Raw genomic sequence first — 18,090 nt, forward strand, 5'->3', positions numbered from 1 at the left:
AGCGTGTACTTGTTGACCTCGCATTCAGGTAGGCTGTTGATGCCTTTCGTTTGATCAGGATATGGATTAATTAGCAAGGTTGCTTAATGTAGAATTACGTTGCTGCGTTTATAGTTTTCGGACGCGGGGGTCCTCTGTCTGGGTTCCGGCTCTCTATCTTCCGGCTCTCTATCTCTCTCTATCAACTACACGGTAGGTGTTCTGTCCACTAGTCAATTATATAAATTACAGTGTAATCTTATTGTAATGACCAAGGCCGCCTTAATGCACGGGCTTGCCTGGGTTGAAGCCCCAGGGCCTACGCCGATTGGGGGGCCTATCATGAGCTGCAGTTTATTAAGTTAACGTCTAGTTTGTGTTGTGTCTCCACCGCTCCGACCGCCGCTCAGGAGGGGTCCGAACTGTCTCTCTTTTTTTTTTTCCAGTGTCGAATCTGTTATGGAATAGTCTGAATGAAAAACGGACCGATACTCTGTTGAAAGGCTGCCGAACAAACTTTTAAATTCACGAGTGCTGCCCTCCAAGTGGGAGGCAAACAACCGACGATGTACCTGTGAGAGCCGACCAGTATGCCTACAGTACAGGTGACTGAGCTGACCTACTGTACTGGTTTGAGCAGAGTAGTCTGAATGAAAAACGGCCAGATACTTATTAGTACTCGTGGAGCACTGTGGTACAGTGTACATTGAGGTCTTACCTCCAAAGGTTTTTTTATTGGGATCTAAATCGCAGGTTCAACTTCTGTGTTCACGCCATGGTCTGTTGATGTTGTGGATTAAACCCCACGCTTTAACAAAATGCGTTTGAAAGATAAAGACTACATTTTCACTCACTGTGGTACATTGTTCATTGAGGTCTTACCTGTTGTGACCAGAGAGAGAGAGACTGAGAGAATTAGAGAGGGCGAGCGGGAGGGAGGGACTCAGAGAGGGCGAGCGGGAGGGAGGGACTCGGAGAGCGAGGGAGGGATGGACTCAGAGAGAGCGACATCCCTAGTGGGTGGGGCCTGTCGCTTGCCCCACATACATAAGGACGTTAGTAAGCAGGCGCTCTTCATGTGGAGTTGAACTGAAACAACGATGAAGGTGTACTCTACTAAACTCACTCTTGTCCTGTGGGTTCTTCAGTCCTCTGTTTTGTTGACCTGTGAGTATCATTTTAATTAAGTTTACGGACAGGTGACAGGCAGAGGGCGACAGGCAGAGGGTGACAGGCGACCGAGGGCGACAGGCGGCGACAGGATGAGGGCGACCAAGGGCGACGACAGGCGACCGAGGGCGACGACAGGCGGCCGAGGGCGGCGACAGGCGGCCGAGGGCGGCGACAGGCGGCCGAGGGCGGCGACAGGCGACCGAGGGCGGCGACAGGCGGCCGAGGGCGGCGACAGGCGGCCGAGGGCGGCGACAGGCGGCCGAGGGCGGCGACAGGCGGCCGAGGGCGGCGACAGGCGACCGAGGGCGACAGGCGGCGACAGGCGACCGAGGGCGACGACAGGCGGCCGAGGGCGGCGACAGGCGGCCGAGGGCGGCGACAGGCGACCGAGGGCGACAGGCGGCGACAGGCGACCGAGGGCGACGACAGGCGACCGAGGGCGACAGGCGGCGACAGGCGACCGAGGGCGACGACAGGCGACCGAGGGCGACAGGCGGCGACAGGCGACCGAGGGCGACGACAGGCGACCGAGGGCGACAGGCGGCGACAGGCGACCGAGGGCGACGACAGGCGACCGAGGGCGACAGGCGGCGACAGGCGACCGAGGGCGACGACAGGCGACCGAGGGCGACAGGCGGCGACCGAGGGCGACGACAGGCGACCGAGGGCGACAGGCGGCGACCGAGGGCGACGACAGGCGACCGAGGGCGACAGGCGGCGACAGGCGACCGAGGGCGACGACAGGCGACCGAGGGCGACGACAGGCGACCGAGGGCGACAGGCGGCGACAGGCGACCGAGGGCGGCGACAGGCGACCGAGGGCGACGACAGGCGACCGAGGGCGACAGGCGACCGAGGGCGACAGGCGACCGAGGCCTCTGTCGCCTGTCGCCCTCGGTCGCCTGTCGCCCTCTGTCGCCCTCGGTCGCCTGTCGCCGCCTGTCGCCCTCATCCCCGTCCTCGGTCGCCTGTTGCCCTCGGCCAATAGCAAAACATACTTGCACAAAATGGAACATGCAGGCCTCGGTCGCTGGCGACAGGCAGAGGGCGGGCGCAGCGTTGGCGTTTAGAGTTGGAGAGGGGTGGGGGCTGTCGGTGGTTGGCCCCGCCGTGTACATAAATAAGGACGTTATAGTTGAACTGATACAACGATGAAGTTGTATTCTACTAAACTTACTCTTTGCCTGTGGGTTCTTCATTCCTCTGTTGTGTTGACCTGTGAGTATCATTTTAATTAAGTTTACAGCATATGCTCTATACCAGGGGTATTCTACTAAAATAGAAAGAGGTCCTTCAAGATTTCTTTAAGCCAAGGTCCGGAAGATCATAATGTCCAACTGTTTAGTGCGATACATATTTAAGTAGCCTAGTTGTATCAACATCGGAATGTAATCAATACCGGACTAACAAATCAAATTAATTCAGTACGATTTAAAAACTAAAATAATAATGATGCATGTTAAAATAAAGTACTGCAATCATTTATTCATGAAAACACCTATTTGATAACTCCTCCATCAGGAAATGGCTTTTTGTGTACCTAAATTCCAAGCCACTCTGAGGGACCACTCATGAGCACGTAGTCGGGCTGGGAATGTGTGGCTCAGGGTCCTGGTGGACTGGTCACATTGGGCTCTGACTGAGACTACTTACTTTCTGGGATCTCACTTCAGCTTAGAGTGTATTCTAACCTTTATGTGGTTCTAATTTACCCAGGTAAACCTTTGGTCCGTCTTGGCTTTGGCTGAAATGGCTAAGTGGCCATGTTTGTAGTCTTTAACTTATTGACAAAATCCTACAACCTTTATATGTTGTTGTCCATTATGTGGAGAAGCTATTCATAACTGTATTAGCTTGAAACATGTCATCTGAAATAGCATAGACTAAAATAATTTACATCACTGCCTTCCAAGGTCCATCTACATATATGCATATACATGTCTGTCTATCCAGCTACTCTGTGTCTGTCCAGTGTTTATATCCATACCTTCACACGTGTATCTGTAGTGTGTACTATACCCAGTAGGCCTACCTAAACGGCTTGTTTGCTCTTGTAAGGTTTTGTTGGTCCTTTTTGTAGCATCAGAATCAGATCAAATACGGTCAGATTATTGACTGTGTTCTTTATGTTATCACGGCCTCAGAAACGACAGCTGAATCTAACAGTGCCCAGATGGCGTTCCCTGAGCCTCAATACAGCCTTGTTATTGAGACACTCGCGTTCCCTGAGCCTAAATACAGCGGAGTATTGAGACACTTGTTGCATCAATTGTGTTTTCTAGCAGGTGCTGACATCACTGAGGTGTTCACCAGAGAGGGAGACGATGCCATCCTACCGTGTGCTCTGGGTTCCCCGGTGGACCTGACAGATGAGGCGTTTGACTGGAAGAAGGGGAAGCAGGAGGTGTTCTTCTATAGACAGGGCAAGGACTACAACGACGGCCTGGGGGGACAAGACCCCCATTATGTGGGCAGGGTGCACCTTCTCCCAGGGGGGCTGCAGGCCGTTAACGCCTCTGTGGTCCTGTCCGGTGTGACCCCGGCAGACAGTGGAGTGTATAACTGCGTAATTCTTGCAAAACGGACACAAAGTAAGAGAGATATCCGGCTGACTGTAGGTGAGTGATTGGTCCGGTTTGTTCAAGTCTCTCGCTCTCAGCTCTCACCTACAGCACCTTAAGTTTAATTTGACCGCAAGGGTTCTTTGTCTTTGTACCACACGGACGAGGGCTGGGTCAAGTCCTGGGCAGGGGGGTAGGTGTTGAATCAGAGCTCAGGTGGATCAGGGCCGGGGCAAGGGGGTAGGTCTTGGGTCAGAGTCCTGGGCAGAGGGGTAGATGTTGGGTCAGGGTCCAGGTGGGTCCAGGCCGGGGCAGAGGGGTAGGTCTCGTGTTAGGGCCGGGGCAGAGGGGTTGGTCTCGTGTTAGGGCCTGGGCAGAGGGGTAGGTGTTGGGTCAGGGTCCAGGTGGGTCGGCTGGTACACCGGGCTTCAGAAATCGTATTTTCCGAAGCCACAAGATGGCGACTCTTAGTTTGGTCAGTATGCTACTCATGGTTGTGCACTTATTGTATGTTTTACGTTGTGTACGTCCTGGCACTTAAAGGTTGTATCAGCGATGTTGGGCGACGTCACTTCTGTTGGTATTTGAAGCAAGATCCCAAACAAACAGAGCCCGCTCACCCCTCCCTTCCGCGTTTCGTGCTTCCAGTAAAACCTATCATGAACGCAGCGCAAAACCAGCGGGTTGTGAGGAAAGATCAGATGAATGTGATCATTTATGTTCTGGCGTAGAATCGCTGATACAACTTTAAATGTACGCACTTATTGAATGTTGTGTGTCCTTGCACTTAAAAAACGTTCTTAGCATTGTGTAGCATCTTATCCTGGTTAGCTTTGTTGCGCACCGGGAATGGGTTAACCTAACGATTGTGAGTGCTTGGCACTCGGTTCTAAGAACATCCCTACTGTACCACTGATATATTGTTGTTTCTCTTTATCCTGACAAATGTACTTACTGTATGTCGCTTTGGATAAAAGCGTCTGCTCAACGCCCTGAATGTAAACGACTTAACGCCCTCCTGCCCACAGTGGTGGAGCCGCGGTTGAGGCTGGAGGTGGTAGAGGCTTCCCCGTCCTCCGGCTCGGTGCGGCTGTCCTGCGTCTCCAGAGGAGGCCAGCCCCAGCCCAGCGGTCTGGAGTGGCAGACCCCCAACGGAACTGTGATCCCTGCAGAAGAAGCACCGCCGGCCGCCTCCTCAGACGGCGACGGCCGCTACTCCATCAGTCAGACGGTGAAGGTGACCGAGCCAGGCAGCTACACCTGTCTGGCCCGGCAGCAAGGCGTCCACCCTGCGGTCAGAGACACCATCAGAGTGTTTGGCGAGTGTTTCCAGTCAGCTGTTTTGATGGGATTGTTGAGCACAGAAACATGTTAATGGTCCTGAGAATAACACTCTCCTCTCTCCCCTCTCCTTTGGTTCAGGCCATTGGTTGACCGGCGATCGTCAAGAGGTCCTCGGGAATGGTCCATGGAAGGCCATAGGTGTTTCTTTTATTGTTCTCTTTATGTTATCATTTGGAGTTAATATTTACCAAAACTAATAAGAATAGTCATGGTCAACAAGCAGTCCCTGATTACAGTTACAGGTACGTTACAGGTACGCGCTCTGATTCCTCTACTAACGGTGTTGGTTCTCTGAGTTGGAGAAGTTATAATGTTCTGTTTATCTTCTAGCCAAGGTGGCGTAGGCCTACTGCTCTTCCGGGATTGTAACACAGCCCTATACTTGTTGGCTCATCAACATTGTGAGCGTGTACTTGTTGACCTCACATTCAGGTAGACTGTTGATGCCTTTCGTTTGATCAGGATATGGATTAATTAGCAAGGGTGCTTAATGCAGAATTAAGTTGCTGCGTTCATAGTATTCGGACGCGGTGGTCCCAGTGGCGGAGCCAGGAAATTTCCATTGGGGTGGCCAGGATGGGGCCAGTGATAATTTTTGGGTGGCAAGCATGTGCCTCACCAGGAGATGCAGAGCTATTTAAGACACATACAGCAAACATCTCAACATTATTCGGAATTCAGATGAAGGTGCAATAGAGAAGTATTCAATATATTTAAATTGTTCTTATACCTAAAGGCAAAGTAACAAAGAAGCTAAAACTTAAAAAAGAATATCTCTTATTCTGTATTCATACTTGTTTTTAAACTGTGTTGATTTACTGATTGCTATTTGTGTTATTTGTATTGTACGACTGAGTCGAACAATGGTTGTACAGATATGCATTGACAGCAAGGTATTCTATTTTATAGTAGAGATGTCCTCAGTTTATGGCGACAAGCCAAGTCAATTCTCTCAGAGTATCATCAGGAATACAAAACAAGGATACAAAATTAGAAGTGCAATGTTTTTTTTAATCAAGTCTGATCACAATATGGATTTATCTTTAAATAACAAAAAGTATAAAATACTGAGCTAATGTATAGAAATATGGAATTAAATAAAATAACATCCTGAATACAATTTGCTGAATTCCAACAAATGTAAATATGACAAGCATTAACAGCCTGTTTAAATAAGCAGTGTCAATTTTTCTTCAATTCGATTCATAAACATCTATCAAACACATAATAACAAACATCATATTCACAATGGGTATTAGGCGGACTCTGCAAGATTAGATTCAAGTTTGAGCCACATTTACACATATCAGACAGAGAATCCAAACAGTGACATCTCATTAAAACTGAACACTTCAAAGACTGTCCTTAAAGATCTATCGGTTCTTGATTTGGAAATGTCTGTTTGAAAATGGAAAAAAAGGCATATTCAATTATTAAATTACAGCTGAGATTAATAACAATCAAGATAAACTCATACATTGGAGTGTACTATCCCATGTTACATCTAATGGATTATCTGAACACTATAATCTGCTTAAAACGTTATAGATTTGAGGCCATTCATCCAACTCTACTCCAGTTGAGGACGGTGAGTGGTATGACTCATACCTGTTCATGAATTATCAGGCCACTGTATCAGATTGTGCAAAACTGAAGTGGAATTAAAGTGCCCAGTATGTGTGAAAGAGTGAGTATACCTGGAGTTACCTTGGTCCGCCACTCGTTGTTGGAGGCTCCTCTCTCTCGCTGTCTGAATCTTCTGTGGGAATCTAAATATATATATTAAAAACATTAATAGGTGTTTAAAGTATTTTCCACAAGGTGTAATGATCCACTATCCAAGTATTTCACATACAAAAAGATAAAAAAGATTAAAATTCATTTTCTACAGCATTAAACAAACTTGTGGACAATATCGATGAAAAGTTAGAAGAGTACAACATAAAATGTAAGATTGACAATTTACCTGGGGATCCACTGGGGCCACTCCTCAGGGAGGACTCTTCTGTCCTGCTCTCGATCAATCTTTCAGAAACATCAAAAATAATTACAATAAGGTGTACAGGTCATTTTCCTAAAGGTTTTATAATGCATGCTATATAGTGTTTAACAAACACACTATAAGCTAAAGTATAATATTAGTGAAAGTGTCTCTGGGTAGCAAATATGCCATACTTTAATGTACTGAAAAAACAAACTGATATGTTTTACAATGCACTTTCAACCTTTTGTACGGGCTGCCCATTCATTTGATTCGTTTTATTTAGCTTTAGGATAGCCCCTGTGGTTGAGTGACTTTGGCTTCATTCCCTCAAACCCGTGTTGGTGAGTAGTGTGGGCCACACCAAGTTTTGTTAGTGTGCAGCATGGTGAGCTGGTGACCATTCTCGTTCATTTTCGTAGGTTCACCTGCTGCTGTTTTGCCATACTTTAGTCTTGCTTATCGTTTGTTCGTGATTACAATGGGGGTTAAATGTTTGCTTTGATACTGTATTGGTTCCTTGAGAGAGAGAGAGAGAGAGAGAGAGAGAGAGAGAGAGAGAGAGAGAGAGAGAGAGAGAGAGAGAGAGAGAGAGAGAGAGAGAGAGAGAGAGAGAGAGAGAGAGAGAGAGAGAGAGAGAGAGAGAGAGAGAGAGAGAGAGAGAGAGAGAGAGAGAGAGAGAGAGAGAGGTTTGTCGGTGAGAGAGAGAGGTTTGTCGGTGAGAGGGAGAGAAAAAAGTCGGTGAGAGGGAGAGAAAAAAGACGGTGAGAGGGAGAGAAAAAAGACGGTGAGAGGGAGAGAAAAAAGACGGTGAGAGGGAGAGAAAAAAGAGGTTTGTCGGTGAGAGGGAGAGTGACGGTGAGAAAGAGGTTTGTCGGTCAGCGAGTGTCAATAGAGAGGTAGACAAGTGTAAAGAAAGTGGAAGAAAGTGGAAATGTTGCCACCCCTGTAGTGGGCGGGCCTGTTGCTGGCTCCATAAATAAGCAGTAGGTCATCAAGTGGAGTTCAACTTGAACAACGAGAATGGTGTACTCTACTAAACTCACTCTTGTCCTGTTGGCTTTTTGTTCCTCTGTTATGCTGACCTGTGAGTATCATATTAATTAAGTTTACAGCATGCTCTATATCAGGGGAGTTTAACTAAAATAGGAAGAGGTCCTTCAAGATTTCTTTACAGGGTAATTCCTGTGTGAAATGGATTTGGGATATGTTTTGTATGATAACGAGATGAAATGTGAGATGAAATCCTACAACCTTTATTATATGTTGTCCATTATGTGGAGAAGCTATTTATAACTGTTATTAGCTTGAAAAAATGTCATCAGAAGTAGCATAGACTAAAATAATTTACATCACTGCCTTCCAAGGTCCATCTACATATATGCATATACATGTCTGTCTATCCAGCTACTCTGTCTGTCCAGTGTTTATTTCCACACCTTCACACGTGTATCTGTAGTGTGTACTATACCAAGTAGGCTTGTTTTCCTTGTTAGGGTTAGAGTTTGAGTTGAGGGTTGTTGTTTCGTTGTTGGTCCTTTTTTGTAACATCGTAACCAGATCAAAGACGGTACGATAAAGGACTGTGTTCTTAATGTTATCACCGGCCTCAGAAACGACTGCTGAATCGAACAGTGCCCAGATGGCGTTCCCTGAGCCTAAATACAGAGGTGTATTGAGACACTTGTTGCGAGAGAGAGAGAGAGAGAGAGAGAGAGAGAGAGAGAGAGAGAGAGAGAGAGAGAGAGAGAGAGAGAGAGAGAGAGAGAGAGAGAGAGAGAGAGAGAGAGAGAGAGAGAGAGAGAGAGAGAGAGAGAGAGAGAGAGAGAGAGAGAGAGAGAGAGAGAGAGAGAGAGAGAGACTGTGAGGGACTGAGACTGTGACTGTGAGAGAGAGGGAGACTGTGGGAGAGAGAGAGAGAGAGACTGTGAGGGACTGAGACTGTGACTGTGAGAGAGAGGGAGACTGTGGGAGAGAGAGAGAGAGAGACTGTGAGGGACTGAGACTGTGACTGTGAGAGAGAGGGAGACTGTGGGAGAGAGAGAGAGAGAGGGAGACTGTGGGAGAGAGAAAGAGAGAGGGAGACTGTGGGAGAGAGAGAGAGAGAGAGAGACTGTGAGAGACTGTGAGGGAGAGAGAGACTGTGAGGGAGAGAGACTGTGAGAGACTGTGAGGGAGAGGGGGAGGGACTGAGACTGTGAGGGAGAGAGAGAGAGGGAGACTGTGGGAGAGAGAGAGAGAGAGAGACTGTGGGAGAGAGAGAGAGACTGTGAGGGAGAGAGAGAGAGACTGTGAGGGAGAGAGACTGTGAGGGAGAGAGACTGTGAGGGAGAGGGAGAGAGACTGTGAGGGAGAGAGAGAGGGAGAGAGAGAGAGAGAGACTGTGAGGGAGAGAGAGAGACTGTGAGGGAGAGAGAGAGAGACTGTGAGGGAGAGAGACTGTGAGGGAGAGAGACTGTGAGGGAGAGAGACTGTGAGGGAGAGGGAGAGAGACTGTGAGGGAGAGAGAGAGAGAGAGAGAGAGAGACTGTGAGGGAGAGAGAGAGAGAGAGAGGGAGAGAGAGAGACTGTGAGTAAAATAATTTACATCACTGCCTTCCAAGGCCCATCTACATATATGCATATACATGTCTGTCTATACAGCTCCTCTGTGTCTGTCCAGTGTTTATATCCATACCTTCACACGTGTATCTGTAGTGTGTACTATACCCAGTAGGCCTACCTAAACGGCTTGTTTGCTCTTGTAAGGTTTTGTTGGTCCTTTTTGTAGCATCAGAATCAGATCAAATACGGTCCGATTATTGACTGTGTTCTTTATGTTATCACGGCCTCAGAAACGACAGCTGAATCTAACAGTGCCCAGATGGCGTTCCCTGAGCCTCAATACAGCCTTGTTATTGAGACACTCGCGTTCCCTGAGCCTAAATACAGCGGAGTATTGAGACACTTGTTGCATCAATTGTGTTTTCTAGCAGGTGCTGACATCACTGAGGTGTTCACCAGAGAGGGAGACGATGCCATCCTACCGTGTGCTCTGGGTTCCCCGGTGGACCTGACAGATGAGGCGTTTGACTGGAAGAAGGGGAAGCAGGAGGTGTTCTTCTATAGACAGGGCAAGGACTACAACGACGGCCTGGGGGGACAAGACCCCCATTATGTGGGCAGGGTGCACCTTCTCCCAGGGGGGCTGCAGGCCGGTAACGCCTCTGTGGTCCTGTCCGGTGTGACCCCGGCGGACAGTGGAGTGTATAAGTGCGTAATTCTTGCAAAACGGACACAAAGTAACAGAGATATCCGGCTGACTGTAGGTGAGTGATTGGTCCGGTTTGTTCAAGTCTCTCGCTCTCAGCTCTCACCTACAGCACCTTAAGTTTAATTTGACCGTAAGGGTTCTTTGTCTTTGAACCACACGGACGAGGGCTGGGGCAAGTCCTGGGCAGGGGGGTAGGTGTTGAGTCAGAGTCCAGGTGGGTCAGGGCCAGGGCAGGGGGGTAGGTCTCGTGTTAGGGCCGGGGCAGAGGGGTAGGTCTTGGGTCAGAGTCCTGGGCAGAGGGGTAGATATTGGGTCAGGGTCCAGGGCCAGGGCAGGGGGGTAGGTCTCGTGTTAGGGCCGGGGCAGAGGGGTAGGTCTTGGGTCAGAGTCCTGGGCAGAGGGGTAGATATTGGGTCAGGGTCCAGGTGGGTCCAGGCCGGGGCAGAGGGGTAGGTCTCGTGTTAGGGCCGGGGCAGAGGGGTAGGTCTCGTGTTAGGGCCTGGGCAGAGGGGTAGGTGTTGGGTCAGGGTCCAGGTGGGTCGGCTGGTACACCGGGCTTCAAAAATCGTATTTTCCGAAGCCATAAGATGGCAGAACTTAAATAAGTTTAGTTCGACTATTAGTTTGGTCAGTATGCTACACATGGTTGTGCACTTATTGTATGTTTTACGTTGTGTACGTCCTGGCACTTAAAGGTTGCATCAGCGATGTTGGGCGACGTCACTTCTGTTGGTATTTGAAGCAAGATCCCAAACAAACGGAGCCCGCTCACCCCTCCCTTCCGCGTTTCGTGCTTCCAGTAAAACCTATCATGAACGCAGCCAGGGCTGGACTGGGAGAACAAAACGGCCCGGGCATTTTTTGGCTCAGACCGGCCCACATAATTAGCGGAGCACACCTGCCATTAAATTGACGTAACTTATGTCTTCTAAATGTACAAACGTTCTGGCCTAGTGGAAAAGGTGCACAATTTAACTAAAAAAACTCTCTTTCAGGTACCAAAAAAACACCAGGAAATGTGCAGTGACTTCACACTCAATTGTTTATTTAAAATTAATCTATAAATTTGTCATGATAGCTGATAGCCCCTGGCAGCTGCCGATGAACTGGCGTTATCTGCTCTCTTCAGTCCAATCAGCTCCTTGGACAGAGAGAGAGGGGGGGGGGGCACATACCCACTCTGATGTTAGGCACACACAGCATCAGATCTTAACGCTTTTATGTCGTGGTAATATGGATATGTTTACTCACTTGGTGCATAGCCTTGTCTGCGCTCTTCAGTTCCAATCAGCTCTGTTGTGTAAATGTTTACTCACTTGGTGAATAGCTGACTTCACCGGAACCAACGCTCACAAACCCCGTCAATCCAGTAAGAACTATGTACATGTGAAGCCCTAGAGGGACAGGATTTCATAAAGAGGAAGACACAGAGAAGTGAGACTTGAATACATTACGTGTGTGTGTGTGTGTGTGTGTGTGCTTGTGTGCGTTTGTGTTTGAATCAGATTGATTTCTTCTCACTTACCCAGAAACGTAAGACAGACGTTACTTAGAACAGAAACGTCTGTCTATCTCCAAAAACAATCCTCACAATCCAATCTCACAATCCTGAAATGGAAGCCTAAAAACAGTAAATAACAGAAAAGGATGTAATGCATGTTAAAGGGGGGAAAGGGAAAAAGTTTTAATTTCAAGCCAAACAATTACATTCATTTCCATAACTATAATACTTACTTTGTGAAAGCAAGTCGTCGCCACAACCTGAGACAGAGGCTTCCTAAAAGGAAAAAGAAGACAATCAACAATGAAAGTGTTATGCCTTTTATTCCTTACTATCAAGTTTAGGTAATTTTGAAGAGAAACAAAACTAAACTAATATTAAAAATATTGTCTTACTTTAGTAGAGTAGGAGCTTCCGAAGAAGTTCACTTTTTTCGGCCACTCTGTCTATGACACTGTCTGTGTCCAATCCCATGAGGATGTCCTTTTCTGTGGACATCAGCATGAAGGCCTCCAATTTACCAGCAGATAAGCTGCTCCTCAGCCTGCTCTTGATGAATTTCAAAGTTGAAAATGATCTTTCGCAGGCTACCTGTGTCACTGAGAGTGTCAGCAGATATTTGTAGGACAGAGAAAGAAGAGGGTATGCGTCTGTGAGCAGGTTGAATCTGAGGAGAATCTGGTAGCAACACAGGGGGCAGTTTTTACATGAGGCACAGGCTTTGCTGACAATTTCCATCTCTGGGTCTCCACCAGGTCCTTCCTCCACAGTACGGGATGTGTACTCATCTAGTGGTGGACGCTTCAGCATGTCCCACTGGCTTGCCAAGCTTTCAAGTTCAGATTGTAAATTTGATATGGTTGCCGAATTGTTAAATTTGATGAGACTTCTGCCTAGGTCTTTCAGTGCAGACTCAGGAAGACCACTGGTTTTGATATCTGGGAAGTTTCGGGGGTCAAGAATTGAGAGGTCCGCATACAGATTGCCGTTATCGAGGAATCGTCTTTGCATGGCCTCAATAACGGTGTCCATAATTTGGTTATGGACTTTAACCTCATACGTCTTGCTTGGGTCATTGGAAGTTTCATCCTGGGCCATCTCTCCTGGCATGGACTTCTTCTTCTTTGGCCTCCTCTGCGGTAGTGAAACCTCCACCTCCATGCCCATCTCCTCATCCTGCTCCTCCAGCTTGTCATTTGCCCACTTCACAAAACTCTCTGTTGCATCCTTGACTGTCTGGAAATCTCTTCCCATCTCCTGAAGGGCCTCGTGTGTGGACATCACCATCCTGTGGGCAGAGAGGATGTCCATCCCGCCTGTTTGGAGGTATTTGGATAGTGGGGTGGTCTTCTCAAATATCCGCAAGAATAATTGCGCGGTCAGGATGGTCTCGTGTCTGAGAAGGCCATCTTTGTATCCCCTTGCTTTGGATCTTACATTTGACTTCACTGTCGTCTGGTCTTGAATGGCTGAAAGGGTGCACAGAACATCAATGTAGAGACAGTCCTGCGGTTTCCCAAATGAGCCAAACACTTTCTTTAAGGCATCATGCTTTGCCCACCAGCGTGTCTCTCCAATGGGTCCTATGCGCTTGTGCCTGCTGCTGTGGCTTTCCTTCTCCCATACGTTCATTCTCTGATGAGATTCTCGGATGAACACAGCGATGTCATTCAGGAGATGAAAAAGAGATCCACTCTCTGTCACAATTTCAGTGGTGTCAGAAAGAACGAGATTGAGCACATGAGAGTAGCACCACACATGGACATGGTGAGGAGATTGTGATGACAAGAGTGAAGAGAAGCCTCTGTATCTTCCCTGCATGTTGGCAGCTCCATCTGTGGCATTTCCAATGCAGAGGCTTTTGTCTAAGTTCAGACCATCAAGCACATCACTCAACAACTGAACAAAGGCCTCTCCTGTGGATGAACTGCACCTTACCACAGCAACAAGCCTCTCGTGTACAGTATCAGTGACGTACCGAAGCACAACTGAGCACTGGTCTTGTGCTGTGATATCCTGTGTTGTGTCCAGTTGTACAGTAAACATGCCGGCTTTTTTAATTTCCGTGCCGATGTTGTCTTTGATCATCTTAAGGATTGTGTCAATCACTGAGTTGACAGTCGATTTAGACAGCAGAGTGACAAGGGAACCCCTGCCTCTTGAGCCTGATGCAGATTCATGGAGCTTTTTGCTTTTATGAATTATGTCACTGAGATGTTCTTTCAATGCCACATCATATTTCCCCAGCAAAAGTATCATCTCCAAAAAGTTGCCATGATCAAGGCTGCTGTCCTCTAGAGTATAAGCAGCCTCATTGTCTTCGTGCCTGTAGCTTAGGCCCCTCTTTCCAATCACTCTGACCACTTCCACCACACGGTCTAACACCTGCCGTCTCTTCTTGATCTGCTCTCTATGAGCAGTTAGCTGTCTTCCTCTAAGCAGGCTGTTTATGTCAGATTTTGAGCAGTTTAGAAAATAAGCTTCAGCACAAGCTCTATGTGCCATGCTTTTTTCATGCTCTTCTGCTCTCTGGTGAGCATGTCTCCCGTCAGACATTCCAGTAATGAATACACTGTTATCAGAGGGCTTGCTAAAGGCCAAGCATACAAAACAAAATAAAGCAGGACGTTGATCACAGAATTTGTCAGCCACTTCCTGCTTGTACCTTCTTTGTTTGTGAAGACCTTTCGTATAGGGTTTGGAGCATCTTGCTTTGGATGGTGGTTCAAAAAAGTTTGCAGTGTAGCACGGTCTGGACAGCAAAAGTAGTCAACATCTGCCTCAACAGTCAGGCTTGACTAGAAAAGAACAGAGGGATCAATTATTAATTACAAATAATACAATACTTAAACTAAATATCCAAATGTATATTTATTTGTGGTAACATTAATGCTTACATTTTATATTTTATTTGGAAATATCCAAATAAGTTATACTGTATTCATCTCCATTAAGTCATTTTAATATCTTTAAATTACCCATATTAAGAACACTGTAGGTAGGATATCTCCAAAATATGTCAAGTTTTAAAAATGCAATTTTATAGACTACTCCCCATTTTGCTTTTTTGTTGCTCTCGCTTTTATTTTCTGTGCTTCTTTCGAGACACATCTCCTCGAGACACATATCAACGAAAAAGAAAAGGCTTTCCAGCTAAGACCCTCGTTTGGAAAAAGACAACGGCAACCATGTCGGCTTGAACATTTAGACTCGAATCATTAGAACTTTATATTGACAGATTATATTTGGAGTGTGAGAGTACGTTAGCCGAGAGCATCGTTTGTCATCGAGACACATTTCAACGAAAAGAAAAGGTTTAAGCTGCGCAAACAAATAAGAGCCTCGTTTGGGAAAAAAGACGACGACAACCACTACAATAATAACCACCAACCCCCTGTAATAAATTGGCTCGGCTATTACCATAATGGCCCAAGTTGCATCGCTAAATACACTGTGTAATGCCATAGTAGTGTAATACTACGTGGTAATAAAAACTTTCCAACGACTATTATTACAGCATTCCACCTGTGAACGGCGTGTATCGTGGGGCTATGCTGTGTGCTTGCTTATCCGTCAGGCATGATAGCGTGTAGCATGACTATTCATCTAGCATTTTCATTAACATATTAGCATAGCCGTTTGTCACAACTATTACGCATCATTTTAATATCGCTGCGGCTGGCTAAATTCAAATCCATCATCTAAACGTATTATCCTTATGTTAATAGCTGCTTACCTGGTGCACCGGCAGCGGCTCACTCAGTCCATGACCCTCGGGTTCGGACTCATCATCTCCTCCTCCCTGTTCATCTTCCACCATCTGTGCTGTCTCCATGGGTGGATCGCTACAGCTAGCCCCCTCGCCCTGTCCACTGGTGCTGGTGGTGCTTGATTCACCTGAGGTGGAGGGGGCTCCCGAAGCACCTCCACTGAACATGTCAGTTATTTTAGCACATTTTCCGGCGCCTGCGGCTAGATTTTTGAGCCTTTTGGCCGAGCTTTTCAGCTCCACCTTTAAGTTTACGCTTTGGTTTGTCCATTGCCGTCTTCCACTCTCGCAAACTTTCGTTTTTCGTAGCTAAATACAGGGAAGAGGTGGGCCGTAATAATTGGTTCTGCGGCTGCCTCACGCCTCGTGCCCACTGCACCGTCAGTCAACGGACGTGCCCACGTGGGAAGGCGTCAGCCAATCAAATCGGTTCGCCGGGTTCTTCCCGCTTCTTCCTGCTTGTTGCGAGGCAAGATGACCCGCTTTCCCGCTTTCCAGTATCGTCAGAGCCCGAGTCGCGTCACAGTGCTTACATTTGCATACGCGATCTGATTCGATGACGGAACCGTCGCTGCCGAAAAAGTTGAACATTTTTCAACTTTCAACCCCCCCCCCCCCCCCCCCCCCCCCCCCACATGCATGGGCCGAGGGCCGTCAACATGACATCGTGGGCCGCCGGTCAGTTTTTTGTTTTTGTTTTTTTGAAAAAAAACAAAAAAAACGGGGGAGGCCATCGGCCCTCGAGGGAACTCGGCCCACCGGGAAAATGCCCGGTATGCCAGATTGCCAGTCCAGCCCTGAACGCAGCGCAAAACCAGCGGGTTGTGAGGAAAGATCAGATGAATGTGATCATTTATGTTCTGGCGTAGAATCGCTGATACAACTTTTAATGTACGCACTTATTGAATGTTGCATTTCCTCGCACTTAAAAAACGTTCTTAGCATTGTGTAGCATCTTATCCTAGCTACCTTTGTTGCGCACGGGGAATGGGTTAACCTAACGATTGTGAGTGCTTGGCACTCGGTTCTATGAACATCCCTACTGTACCACTGATATATTGTTGTTTCTCTTTATCCTGACACATGTACTTACTGTAAGTCGCTTTGGATAAAAGCGTCTGCTAAACGCCCTGAATGTAAACGACTTAACGCCCTCCTGCCCACAGTGGTGGAGCCTCGGTTGAGGCTGGAGGTCGTGGAGGCTCCCCCGTCCTCCGGCTCGGTGCGGCTGTCCTGCGTCTCCAGAGGCCAGCCCCAGCCCAGCGGTCTGGAGTGGCAGACCCCCAACGGAACTGTGATCCCTGCAGAAGAAGCACCGCCGGCCGCCTCCTCAGACAGCGACGGCCGCTACTCCATCAGTCAGACGGTGAAGGTGACCGAGCCAGGCAACTACACCTGTGTGGCCCGGCAGCAAGGCGTCCACCCTGCGGTCAGAGGCACCATCCAAGTGTTTGGTGAGTGTTTCCAGTCAGCTGTTTTGATGGGACTGTTGAATCAGAATCAGAATCATACTGAGAATAACACTCCTCTCTCCTTTGGTTCAGTCAATTGGCAGTCGTTGACCGGCGATCGTGGCGAGGTCTTCTGGAATGGTACCCGGAACGCCCTTTGTGTTTTGTCAATTCTCTCTATTATGTTATCATTTGGAGCTAAAATGTACAAATGTTGTGCCAAAAAGAAAAACAGTAAGGAAGGTATAGTTTAAAATACAACCAACAAAGGGCCTCCAAGGGAATTCCCTGCGTTGCTCATGACACCTCCTGATAGCGCTCTGGCAGGTGCCCCTAACCTTCTGATTGAGATCAGAGCCGGTCCTAGGGTGACCCCTGAGGAAGTTATCTCTCTGGAGTCAATAAGTGGATGACAATACATTTTGCGAATGACAATACATTTTGTCATTCTGATTGCTGTAGTAGTTGCCAATGGTGGGCTGTTACTTACTAAAGGTGATTATTTGCTGATAATTTTGCATTATAGCGAATCGGGATGCAATTAATAGTTTGAAATATTCACCAAAAATCAAAAATCTTTTCATTCGGATTGCTGTAGTAGACCCTATATGAATATATTAATATAATTAATTTTGAGGCCCTCGTGTTGGTTTAGCTGGTTTGACAGCTTTGCAGACATAACTTATGTTTTGTATTTGAATAAATTATATTTCAACAAATACTTGTTGGTTTCATACATTTTCTTAATAGGCCTGCATTTTCCATTTTGTGCAAGTATGTTTTGCTATTGGGCAAGTGTGTTTTGCTATTGGGCAAGTAAAACATAACAGCCACTTGCCCTTTTCGGCAAGCTTAATGTCAAGGCCTGAATATGAGGCATCTTGAAATGTAGGGAATATTTAAGGCAGGTACACGCTGTACCTCTACATCATAATATTAATTCAAACGGTGGTGTAATTGTCAAATACATTTTGCTTGATCAATTTATGCAGTTGCCTATGAGTTAATTTTTTTTCTGAACAAAAAACATCAGAATTTAATTGCTGACTCATTTTAAGTCACATTTCTAAAGGCCTCG

At 47.3% G+C, this 18,090-nt stretch overlaps 2 protein-coding genes across 3 annotated transcripts in view; one reads left to right on the top strand and one right to left on the bottom strand.

Annotated features, from left to right (window-relative positions):
- The window catches only part of LOC130372857 (uncharacterized), a 54,920-nt gene extending 37,333 nt beyond the window's left edge, over positions 1 to 17,587 (top strand). The window contains exons 14-19 of the mRNA XM_056579018.1: positions 3,435 to 3,770; positions 4,742 to 5,032; positions 5,136 to 5,195; positions 10,011 to 10,346; positions 16,728 to 17,015; positions 17,106 to 17,587. Coding sequence (XP_056434993.1) covers positions 3,435 to 3,770; positions 4,742 to 5,032; positions 5,136 to 5,195; positions 10,011 to 10,346; positions 16,728 to 17,015; positions 17,106 to 17,266 — 1,472 coding nt within the window. The 3' untranslated portion in view covers positions 17,267 to 17,587. The remainder of the gene's footprint in view (positions 1 to 3,434; positions 3,771 to 4,741; positions 5,033 to 5,135; positions 5,196 to 10,010; positions 10,347 to 16,727; positions 17,016 to 17,105) is intronic.
- On the bottom strand, positions 11,843 to 16,158 carry LOC130372211 (uncharacterized). 2 transcript variants are annotated; one of them, XM_056578065.1, is made up of 4 exons: positions 15,529 to 16,158; positions 12,188 to 14,382; positions 12,026 to 12,068; positions 11,843 to 11,912 (listed from the first exon to the last, which is right to left on the bottom strand). In XM_056578065.1, the coding sequence occupies exon 2, from the start codon at positions 14,346 to 14,348 to the stop codon at positions 12,189 to 12,191; it is 2,160 nt and encodes a 719-aa protein (XP_056434040.1). In that variant the 5' UTR covers positions 14,349 to 14,382; positions 15,529 to 16,158; the 3' UTR covers positions 11,843 to 11,912; positions 12,026 to 12,068; position 12,188. The 2 variants fall into 2 exon arrangements, with proteins under 2 accessions (XP_056434040.1, XP_056434039.1); XM_056578064.1 differs by lacking the exon at positions 15,529 to 16,158 and having other exon boundaries at positions 12,188 to 14,427.
- Positions 17,588 to 18,090: the final 503 nt, after the last annotated feature.

Source organism: Gadus chalcogrammus, chromosome 19 (assembly GCF_026213295.1).
Source record: "Gadus chalcogrammus isolate NIFS_2021 chromosome 19, NIFS_Gcha_1.0, whole genome shotgun sequence".
In the NCBI taxonomy this organism is placed as follows: domain Eukaryota; kingdom Metazoa; phylum Chordata; class Actinopteri; order Gadiformes; family Gadidae; genus Gadus; species Gadus chalcogrammus.